Below are 12,035 nucleotides of genomic sequence, written 5' to 3' on the forward strand. Positions count from 1 at the left end.
CCTGGGTGGCTCAGTTGGTTGAATGTCCGACTTTGGCTCAGGTCATGATCTCGCGGTTCGTGAGTTTGAGCCCCGCATCGGGCTCTGTGCTGACAGCTCGGAGCCTGGAGCCTGCTTCAGATTCTCTCTCTCTCTCTCTCTCTCTCTCTCTCTCTCTCTCTCAAAAATAAAGAAACATTAAAAATAAATAAATTAATGGGGTACCTGGGTGCCTCATTCAGTTAAACGTCCAACTCTTGATCTCAGTCATCATCTCACAGCTTGCGAGTTCGAGCCCCATGTTGGGCTCTGCACTGACAGTTCGGAGCCTGCTTGGGATTCTCTCTCCCTCTCTCTCAGCCCCTACCCTACTCATGCTCTCTCTCTCTCTCTCTCAAAATAAATACATAAACTCAAAATAATTTTTTAAATAATAAATTAACATTAAAAAAATTAAAGGTAGAGTAGAGCTATATATACCGATGTTGGATATTAATTGCTTAATTAATATGGATATTAATTAATATGGATATTAGTTACTCCAAGATATTTAAAAACAAACAAGAAGTAAAATTATTGTTTTGAAAAAGATGCGCATCAGGGCACCTGGGTGGCTCAGCTGGTTAAGTGTCCGACTTCAGCTCAGGTCATCATCTTGCGGTTTGTGAGTTTGAGCCCCGCATTGGGCTCTGGTGCTGACAGCTCGGAGCCTGGAGCCACTTCGGATTCCATGCCTCCCTCTCTCTCTGTCCCTCCCTTGCTCACACTCTGTCTCTCTCTCTCAAAAATAAATAATACCACCAAAACTAAAAGGCAACCAACAGAATGGGAAAAGATATTTGCAAATGACATATCAGACAAAGGGCTAGTATCCAAAATCTATAAAGAGCTCACCAAACTCCACACCCAAAAAACAAATAACCCAGTGAAGAAATGGGCAGAAAACATGAATAGACACTTCTCTAAAAAAGACATCCAGAAGGCCAACAGGCACATGAAAAGATGTTCAACGTCACTCCTTATCAGGGAAATACAAATCAAAACCACACTCAGATATCACCTCACGCCAGTCAGAGTGGCCAAAATGAACAAATCAGGAGACTATAGATGCTGGCGAGGATGTGGAGAAACGGGAACCCTCTTGCACTGTTGGTGGGAATGCAAATTGGTGCAGCCACTCTGGAAAGCAGTGTGGAGGTTCCTCAGAAAATTAAAAATAGACCTACCCTATGACCCAGCAATAGCACTGCTAGGAATTTACCCAAGGGATACAGGAGTACTGATGCATAGGGGCACTTGTACCCCAATGTTTATAGCAGCACTCTCAACAATAGCCAAATTATGGAAAGAGCCTAAATGTCCATCAACTGATGAATGGATAAAGAAATTGTGGTTTATATACACAATGGAATACTACGTGGCAATGAGAAAGAATGAAATATGGCCTTTTGTAGCAACGTGGATGGAACTGGAGAGTGTGATGCTAAGTGAAATAAGCCATACAGAGAAAGATAGATACCATATGGTTTCACTCTTATGTGGATCCTGAGAAACGTAACAGAAACCCATGGGGGAGGGGAAGGGGGAAAAAAAAAGAGAGAGATTAGAGTGGGAGAGAGCCAAAGCATAAGAGACTCTTAAAAACTGAGAAAAAACTGAGGGTTGATGGGGGGGTGGGAGGGAGGGGAGGGTGGGTGATGGGTATTGAGGAGGGCACCTTTTGGGATGAGCACTGGGTGTTGTATGGAAACCAATTTGACAATAAATTTCATATATTGAAAATAAATAAATAAATAAATAAATAAATAAATAAATAAATAAACATTAAAAGAAAAAAAGACAAGTACTGTCTGGCCCCATTTATATGAAGTATCTAAAGTAGACACATTTACAGGAAGCAGAAGGGTGGTTGTCAGGGTCTGGGGGGAGGGGGAGGGAAAAATGGGAGAGTTGCTGTTTAACAGATATAGTTTATTGTGCAAGATGAAAAAGTTCTAGAGATCTGTTGAACAACCGTGTGAATATACTTATCACTACTGAAACACACATCTCTTTTTTAAGAGAGTAAATTTCATGTTAAGTGGCTCTGCCGTACCACAATTAAAAACAAAGAAGATTTATAATGTAGACCTACACTTTTTAGCCACGTAGCCTCACCAAGCCCAAGCTTCCACATCTATAAATTCAGGATGACTGAGTGCAGGAGCTCACACACATAGCGAACACTTGCTCACAAAGTGAAAGCAGACATGGTTAGCATCATTCTCACCAAAAGCCCTGCCCGCTTCTTTTCGTGGTGTTCGTGCCCCGGTCAAGCTGGATGGCTCGCTGGGTTTCTTCGCTTCCGTAATGTGCCTTCGATTTAATACGCCCTAGTCCTTCACCTCACTTAACAAACTCCTCCCCATCTTTCAAGATACACTAGCACCTAATGGAACCTCAGTGTCTCCATCTATAAAGAAGGGGTAAAAATTTCTCAACTCACAGAAATCTGGACAGATTAACTGAGATGATTCATCATCGTACAGGAGCCTGGCATCCTGTAAGTAGGAGAGATGTATCAGAAATCAGTAGTGTTACTATTAATGTAAGAGTTTACAGTATGCTGAAGGGTCCGCCACCTTCACGGTATTGAGCCTTAAATATTCTTGAAAGTCAGACATCAGTTTCTTTTCCTTCTGCCCTTATCCCCAACTCTCCTTCAAGTAAGGATTGGGATAGTCTTTCCCCCACTATTGAAAAGAGGGCTTTTGGAGCTGCCCAATTCCCTCTGCTGTGTCAAACGTTGGTGCTTCCTTCACCTTCCTCCCATACAAGAGGGCAGAAGACACAGGAACGTGGAAATGAACCACTGGAATCATTCGTTATTTCGGCCTTGGTGGCAACTGTGTAAAATTAGGACAGATCCTTTATTTTGCTCAACTTCAGCTTCATCATCTTTAACACGAGAGGGTTGTACCTTTACTTGTTGTTCTTAATGGTACATTTTAGAAATAAAATATAGTAAGAGAGTAAAATATAGAAAAGAGATCAAGGCAGGACTGCTCCAGGGTAAGCACAGACAAGAGATTGCAGGAGACAGGGCCCCTTGCCATTGTCACGGTGAGGTGGCCACCTCCAAGACTGTCTCCAAAGATCCCTGCCAGCTTGTGTAACCCCTGAATAATCTCTCCTATGCTGTATCAGGGTCGGTCTGTATGACCAATAGCACTGGGCAGAAGTAACGGTATATGATATCCAATGCTAGATCATAAAAAAAAAAGACTGTGGTTTCTGCCTTGTTCTGCACTTATTCGGGGGGGAAGCCAGCTGCTATAATGTGAAAACGCTCAAGCAACCCTAAGGGACTGAGGTCCCAGCCATGCCTCTGTGCCGTCTCTGAAGCAGGTCCCTGTCAAGCTGACAGATGGTCACAGCCCCCCCACAGACATCTTAACTGCAACCCCATGAGAAAACTACAGACACAATGTCCGACTACGCTGCCCCCAGATTCCTGACTTTCATAAACTGTAAGACAAATAGATGCTTGTTACTTGAAGCCATTGGGTTTGGGGGATAAGTTGGTGTGAAACAGTAATTACCAGATTCGGGGACAGGAGGTAACCTAAGTTACCGCTGTAGGAGCTAGGGTTCCCTGAAAATCAACACGTAAGAAAATCCTACTAAGTTTCTTCCAGTTGTACCCATTCCCTAATTCCAAGGCCTGACATTTAGGGAAGATATTTTAGCAGATTTACATCCTTGAAGGAGCCCCAAAGACCGCCTATGAAGCTAATGAAATCTGAATCCAAATGTTGCAACAGCATCTTCCAAGAGCAACGTGTATACAGGAGGATGGCAGGCAAGCCCTCTACTGTTGAGTTATTCCATAAAATCCTCAAAGTAAAAACAATAGATCGAAATACCATATAGTTAGTTAGGGGCCCAGAAAATGAAGCTGCAAGATGTCAAGTTTTATAAACATAATGCCTAACGTAAAACAGTACACCTCTACTAAGTTAACAAATGCAGTCACAATCTGGAAGGCAATTTAAAACAGAACTTCTTTTATAAGAACAGACATACCCTTGCCTCAACCTACTGAGAAATGAGTATCCCTCACAGGGCTACTGTAGCCCCCAAGGGAAAGATGACCTCCATCATGCCTGGTCACCCTGAAGCCTTCAAGGTGGGGCACCTGCCAGACTGGGGCTGTAAGTGTGGGTCCCGGGCACTCTAATTCACAGAGCGGGAGTGCAATGGTTCCAAGCACAGGTTCTAGAAGTAAACTGCTTAGGTTTAAATTTGACCTCCGCCTCTTCCAGGCAGTATGACTTTGAAGTAATTATTGAACCTTTCTTAGCAGCCTTCTAATGGGTAAAACAAAGTATGCTGCTGTGTGGACCGAATGAGATATTTTATGTAAATTTTAGCATAGTGTCTGATCTACTTTAAAGGCTGAGTAAATGTTAACTTTTATTACTACTACATTAATACTAAGAAATGAAGCTCAAAGCACAGTGCAGAAGGAGAGGCATACTTCCCTAATGGTGGTCTCACATCAGAGAGTACGATTCACTTGATCTCCCATAATAACAATATTAATTGTTGCCATATTACAGTATATCCACAAATGCTTGACATTCCTCCCACTGAGAGATGAGAAATGTGTATCCTTTTACCCACGAAACTGGGTGAGCTTTTGAGCTAGTTTCAACTAACAGATTACACTATCAGCAGAAGTGATACTGTGTGACTTCTGAGGCCAAGTCATAAAAAGTGCTTCTGTTGTATCTTGGTCACTGGAGTACTTGTAACTTAGTCTTCAGCTGCTACAGAGGCAGCCGACTGCCCTGGGGCCGCCATGTTGTAAGGAAGCCCAAACCAGCCATAGGGGCAGACACAGAGAGGCCTTGAGTCTACAACAGGAAAGAAGGATGCTGGGTCAGAGCCCACTGCTCCAGCCCTCGCTGCTCAGCTCCAGCCACGAACTAATGGCAACTACATGAGGGACCCCCAAACCAGAACTGTTCACCCAAGCCCTTTCCAAATCCTTGACCCCAAAAAACCAGAGAGCTAATAAAATGATCACTATTGTTTTAAGCCATTACATTTTAGGTGTGTGTTAGGCAGCATTAGGAAAGTGGACCACCCAGAGTAAGTATATGTGACACTCTTGGAGAATTAGTTTCCCAGCCGCTATCTCGTTTCGGCCTTACAACTGCACTGGGAAGAACATATTATAACTCTCATTTCGTAATGATGAAATAGACTACAAGAGGGTAACTGAATCACCCAAGCTCACATGACTAGTGACTGACAAAGCAAACATACCTGGTCAGGAATTTGGATTCCAAGTTCCGTGACTTCTCAGCTGCACCAGAGCGGACTCTCAGAATACACCAGAACCAGAAATGCAAGAAAAATACACAGAGCCACACACACGCTGGCCCGAGTGGAGATCAAAGAGGGTTATTCTGCTTCAAGTTCCATGGCACACAAAAACCAGTGCCTTGCTGAAACAGAATTGCCCTGACAACAGAGAAAGGCAAGAATAAAATGGACAGCTATTTGAAGGCCACATAATTAGGAACGATAAGAGGGCACAGGGACTGGCGAAGGCCCATTGTTTCCATCACCAGATATCTCGGCTGACAGCCTGGCATCATTACAGAAGACTTTTCAGAAATACTTGTCATACCCCAGAGAAGTTTCAGTGCAACAAGAGAGGATGACAACATCCTCGGTTATGAGGCGCTGTGCTCTGACAGGGTGTCAGGACCAGCTTTGCCGCTTGTAATCGCAAAGTGTCGTGACGAAGGGAGACTTCTACTTTGACGCCACTCGCCACTAACTGACATTTCTTCTTTGCTTCTATGGCTTCTTCACTGAAATCTTTAAAGACACCGAGTGATAGAGACAGAGAAAGCATTTATACTGGAATGGGTATGAAGTCAGCATCTCATGGTAAATGTGGACCCAGGAGACCACGCTGAGACAAGATGCCAGCAAGATGAAGACTTTCAAAGTCATCTACGGAAACTCTGAACAGGACCAGGGTTTCATCACAGATAATTCTACCAAAACCAACCTTAAGGGCCTAAGAAGTAACATTATCAAGACACACAGGGAAAGCAAAGAAAAATGAAGAAATCTTAATTCCCAGGTGCAAGTCAAAAGACTAAAAAGAGAAGTTATGATGAGAATCAACAATCCCAAGATCTTAATTCCTATGGTGCTACTTTATCTTTCAAAGAGCAAAGGGATACAGAGAACCCCATCGTTTATGTTGTGCCTTCAAGCAGCGGCTTCCAAACATGCCCCACTATCTCGAATCACCTGCACAGATCTCTTTAATGCCCATGTTCTTGCAGCCTGCACTCAGAGATCCTCAAGTAATAGGTTGAGGGTGGGTCCCAAGAAGATGCATTTTGGGTACCCAATTCTAGTCACAACCGAGTCTGGGCACAACCCATGTGATAGGCAATGTTCACTGTAACCCTAACATCTGTTCTCTCGAGTGGCAGAGCTCCAAAATGTTAGCAGAGAACATGGTTTCCTTGGATAAAAACCCAACTTTTCCGGCTCCCTTGCAGCTAGATGGCAGCTGCCAACAGCCCTGCAGTAATGTTTTTCCACAACGTGCTCCAAGGGGAACAGATGGTGAAATGTCTAACACGTGTTATTAAAGGAGGGTGACATGCCCTGCCTTAACGCTGCTTCTTTCCTGCCTGCTGGATGGCATGCACAGATATGACCAGTGCTGGGACAGTCATTATGGACAATGAGACCCCCTTGGGAAGCCAGTCAAGCAAGCTGAGCGAAACATAAAGGAAGCCTGTATCCCTAAAACAGACATCCCCACTCAAAAGGTCTCCAGCCTTCTTAAGCTTCAAGAGAAGACTCAAAGCCATGGTTAGCTGGGATGTTTTGACACTTAAAAGTGAAATCTAATGCCAATAACAACCATTTTAGAGCTTGCCTCTAGTTCTAATATATATCGTCACCCCTGACATAGTACGAGGCAGGAGCTTGATTTTTATCTTTTTTACTGGTAATTTACAAATGAGGAAATCGAGACACAGAAAATGATAAAACCTGCTTGTTGCCACATGGCTGTGAAGCTGCGATGGGGTCAGGATTTAGGTCAATGTACCACCAGCTTCAGTAGCTGTTTTGCCTACACGATTTTGCAAGGCACTCCAGGCAGAGCCCTCGTTAGAAATAGGAGGTGCATCTCTGAAAACTGAACGGGGGGAAGGGAGCTGCTGGCCAGACAGACCGTGGTAGGAAGAGAAAGCCCCCCATTTTCTCCCTCTGCTCTACATGTGTCCTCCTTTTTTCTTTTCCTTTCCCATCTCCACTTTTTACCTCCTTGATGCTCGGGCAGCTGAGTGGGTCTCAGTCATAACAGCATAAATACACTTCCTCCCTCTGGGCCCTCCTACCTGGGCCATAACCTGAGAGCAGACAACATGCAAGAGAGCAAGCAAGCCTTCTCCAAGGCAAGAATACAAGTTCTCAAAACTACAGCCCTCCCAGACCAGCCTAAAGTGGGGGAAGTTGATAATACTGCCGAGTCCCCATTTTCGAAGATGTAAAAGAGAGATACTCAGTACCACGGGCCACTGGCGATGGCAGTGGAAGGTTACGTGGATGGGACCAGGCATGCAGGCAGGACTGAATAAACACACAGCATTTAACAAGTCCTAATGTTCCCAACTCGATGTTTCTTAAACATTTCTTCCTCCACGCCCCACCCCAACATGAGACAAGAGGAGTTTGGTTCATTGCTATTTCCCAGCACAGGGAACAGCATGGGATACATAACGGAGGCTCAGTAACTATTGGACGAAAGAATGGAAGAATGAATGAAAATACAGTTCGATCATGTCCTGGCCCAGGCTGTCTGTCTGTGCTTCCTGACCAGCTCCCCATGTCCTGCATTCTTTCTCGCCTTGCTTCCTATTCTTCATACTCTCATGTACATTTCTCACTGGACAGCCTCCATCTACCTGTGTCCACCTCTCCACCCCTCATCCAGGCTGGAGACACCATGACAAATCCTCCCAGCCCAAGGGCTCTCCTCCTTCACCACTGACCTTTCCCAGACCTGAGTCTATGTTGCTCAGCAAGCCCTACATTCCCTGAGTGCAGTATGAGCAACAGAACAGGACTCCCCTCACATGGACAACATGTTGCTTTTTGCCAAGTGTTTTCAGGAGGGTTGAAGTCTAACATTCTGAGAATGTGGCCAGGAAATGGAATAAAGCAACAGCAGGTAATATATCTAACCCAAATCAATAAAAGTTAACCACAATTGAACACATATTAAGAACCAGGCTCCGTCTGTGGCTTTATATGGCCCATCCCTTTTACTTCTCATAAATCCCCCACGAAGCAGGAATTATTTTCTCAAATTTATTGGTGAGGCACCTGAAGTTCAGAGAGGTCAGGTAACTTGCTCTGGCACCTACGGCAGAAACCATCAGAGCTGGGATTTGAACTCGGGCTTGTCTGGGTCACAAAAGGCCTTGCTCTTAACAGGGGTGCTCTAATTCCTGTCCTTGGGAAGCGGGAGAAGCAGGAAATGAACGTGCATGCCATTGCCTTCAGTGCACACAGAAGCACAGATGCACAAACAAGAGGGGTGAGGCCGGTAGGGAGAAGGGGCGGGTAAGTTCTCCAAATGTCCAAAGAGTTACTAACACAGAAAGCATACTCTAAAAGTGGGGGGCAGGATATTCAGTTGTAAAAGTTCAAGACACTGCCTTAGAGAAGTAACAGGTCTCTGGTTCTCCAGAAACTGATCGTTAAGTGAGGAAGGAGGTGGCCAAGGGAACTGTTGCCCAGCAAGGCCACAACTCCAGGTACACCACTCACACCGTAGTCTAAATTAACAGGTGTCCCCAGGAAGACAACTAGGCGTAGAGACCCTGAGTGGGTCAAAAGGAACCGCAAAGAAGGAAGCGGTGGTTTCCATCCCTTTGCTCCTCGTAAGCTCTCTGTGCCGGAGGCCTTCCCATACCCACTTTTCAGATGGCAAGGCTGAGGCTCAGAGAGGCTAATCGACTGGCCAGGCCACACGGCAACAGTAGCGACCGTGCAGGGTTCCCACGTAGGCCCGAGTCAAAAATGCCAGCCCTTTGCGGGCACCTGGCGGTGCTTCCCGGTGGCGTCTGCGAGGGGTGAGGGCCGCTGGCCTCTGGACCACCGCCCCCGGGGTGCTCTTTACCTCACACTTCTCCACGACCGGCTGCTGCCCGCACTCCGAGCTGTTGCCCGCCACGATGCCCGCGCGGAGGTTCTCGCTGTCCCCGGTCCCCTCCTCCATGGAGTAGGTCTTGTTGTGGTTGCCGCGGCGGTGGGCTGGCGCGCGGCCCTGCGCCAGGCTGAGCTGCCGGCGCAGCGCGCGGTTCTCCTCCTCCACCTCGCGCACGCGCACCTCCAGGCTCTCGCGCTCCCGCTGGCCGGCGGCCGCGTACCGGGGGCTGTGCGGCTGCGACTCCAGCGGAGACAGGGACACCGGCTTCCCATCTGGGGAGGCGGAAAGACCGGGGGACGGTTAACCGCGACGAAGCACACCGCGAGCCCCGACCCGCACCCCACGCATCTGTTCCGCTCACGAGGGAAGGTGGATCCAAAGTGAGTGACCAAGAGATGCGTCCAGACTGACCTGGGGACAGAGTTGAGAACGGAATGACTTAGGAGGTGATAAAAAGTAACATGCTATTTAGAGAAGACAATCATAATTTTTCCTAACTAAATACCCTGTCGTCTTTTCCCACCTTGGCACATTTCCTGGTAGGCGTTTTTCTTCTGGATAAAACACACATGAATATGAAGAAATAGCAGGAGGAAGGGAAAGAGGAAAAGGAGAAAGTGGAAGAGAGCAAAAAGAACAAATATTAATAACGACAAAAGTTTATTTTGGTCTTCCTATGTGAACTCCTATTCATCCTTCAAAACCCTGTTTCTGAAGTATCACCTCCCAGGAGTGTCAGAATTCGTCCCCAGGTCTCTCTTATGTCTCATCCTATACACTCTCCACTTAAATACAGTTTCATAGGAGGCCCTATAGAGAGCTATGGATTTTTAAAACATTTTATTAATGCAACATCCCCATCTCCCAAAAGTACTTAGCATACCACATCTTGTACACAGGTGCCCCAGGTACACGACACACTCAAAGCTGTCTGTCCTCCCTGTTCCTATGCTGCAGACATCCCAGTATCCAGCTACAACACAGCTGCCTTAGGGACTACTAAGCAAAAATAACATCTCTAGAAAATTACCCTCTTAGCCACCCGCCAAAAAAGAAGCTTCTCATTTTCCATACTTCAAGTTTTTCTTCTTCCTGCTCAGACCCCACTGAGCTTCCAAACCATCCCAGAGAGTCTCTGCGACCCACAAAACTTGAGGATCAAAGAACGCAATGAATTACACCCTGCGGGGTTCACCTGTGCTGCTGAACTGAGTCGGCCTCTGCCCAGGGCTTTTTGATGTGTCTCTGGGCCTTCACAAACATGACTCATTTCTCTCCCTCTTAATCACCTCGGGGTTAAACACCTGAGCTCCTGGCCCCTCCTATCAATGTGGCATATAGGACTCGCTGCATCCCACTGCCCAGGACCACAGATCAAAGGCTGAGGCTGAATGTGTGGGTACACAGAATCACAGGTGGCTTAGGGCTGTATTGTCCCCAAGCTGGCCAATTACAAGCTCTAACCCAGGCTTTTGAAACCTGTTTCCCTGTTTGGTAAAACCAAATTAGTTCCACTGAGAATAAAAACGAATAGGCCACTGACGGCAACTGTGTTTGCTCAACTGGCATCGACCCTTCGAGCAGGGGTGGGGAGAGATGCGCATCAGGGCCCCACTATGCATCCGTGCAGTGCTGGGTAGTTCCGTGCTGATAATGTCTTAGGTTATTCCGACAAAAACAGGTGTCAGACTCTAAACACTTAAGCCTTCCTGTTGGGGTGGAGCCTGAGCAGAAATAAAGTTTCCATGACTGTATGGGGCCGCGCCCCTGCTTTCGTGCTGGGAGTTAAGAGTTCTGGGGCTTGAGCGGTCTTCTTTCTTATGGAAACAAAACAAAACACCGGAACATTTAGGAAGGCACCCAGAAGCTCCGGAAAATTCACAACAAAGGAAAATGAGAAATTTGTTCTTTGGAGGGATTACTTAAATGCTCTGAGCTTCAGTTTTCCAGTCTCTGAAATGGGAACAGAAACGCTAACCTCACAGGCGCAATGGGAGGCTTAAGTAAGATATGGAAATACAAAGCTCTGGGGGCTTTGTTTCTCATTGGGCAAACAGTTCCAGTAGTTTCCGGTGAGAGTGAGTGGTATTATAAGTAAGCTGAGTTGATGACATAAATTAGCGTGTTAAAGGCTGTACATTTTCTGAACTCGGGGCTGTTCTCTGAGTAGTGTATGGGAGAAAAGGGCCAACAAACCTTGGCTTATTCTGATCTGTGGCGTCTCTGAACCTTCTTCCCTTCAGCCTCAGTTAGGTCCAAGTTCATCCAGAAGCAAAGTGGAGGAGTGGGTAGGCTCCCAGGGAGACCTCATCACTTCCTCTGGCTCCCCTCCCAAAAGCCCCACATTTTGCATGCCTATAATTCTTTGATTATGTGCTTATAAATAAAGTCATAATTATGTAATCCCCAAGCAATTACTATTCCAAGGGTAGCAAGGGGGAAATCCTATCAATATTCTTTAGACCCCAAATGGTGTTTTTTTTTTTTTAATGTTTATTTTTGAGAGAGAGAGAGAGAAAGCAAAAATAGGGGAGGGGCAGACAGAGAGGAAGACACAGAATCTGAAACAGGCTCCAGACTCTGAGCTGTCAGCACAGATCCCAACATGGGGCTTGGACTCATGAACTGGGAGATCATGACCTAAGCCGCAGTCAGATGCTTAACTGACTGAGCCACCCAGGCACCTCTGGACCCCAAATGGTTTTAACCAAACTTAGCTCTCCAAGGCCTGCAGGTGTTTTCTTCACTCTATAGATTTCTCAGGGTGCCTGAGTGGCTCAGTAGGTTAGGTGTCTGACTCTTTGTTTTGGCT

At 46.2% G+C, this 12,035-nt stretch overlaps 1 protein-coding gene across 3 annotated transcripts in view; it reads right to left on the reverse strand.

Annotated features, from left to right (window-relative positions):
- LARGE1 (LARGE xylosyl- and glucuronyltransferase 1) overlaps positions 1-12,035 on the reverse strand; it is a 541,763-nt gene that overhangs the window by 288,034 nt on the left and 241,694 nt on the right. For all 3 annotated transcript variants that reach the window (XM_060656501.3, XM_078449495.2, XM_078449496.2), the window contains exon 3: positions 9,194-9,495. In XM_060656501.3, the coding sequence (XP_060512484.2) occupies positions 9,194-9,495 (302 nt within the window). The remainder of the gene's footprint in view (positions 1-9,193; positions 9,496-12,035) is intronic.

This window comes from Panthera onca, chromosome B4 (genome assembly GCF_046562875.1).
Source record: "Panthera onca isolate mPanOnc1 chromosome B4, mPanOnc1 haplotype 2, whole genome shotgun sequence".
Lineage (NCBI taxonomy): Eukaryota > Metazoa > Chordata > Mammalia > Carnivora > Felidae > Panthera > Panthera onca.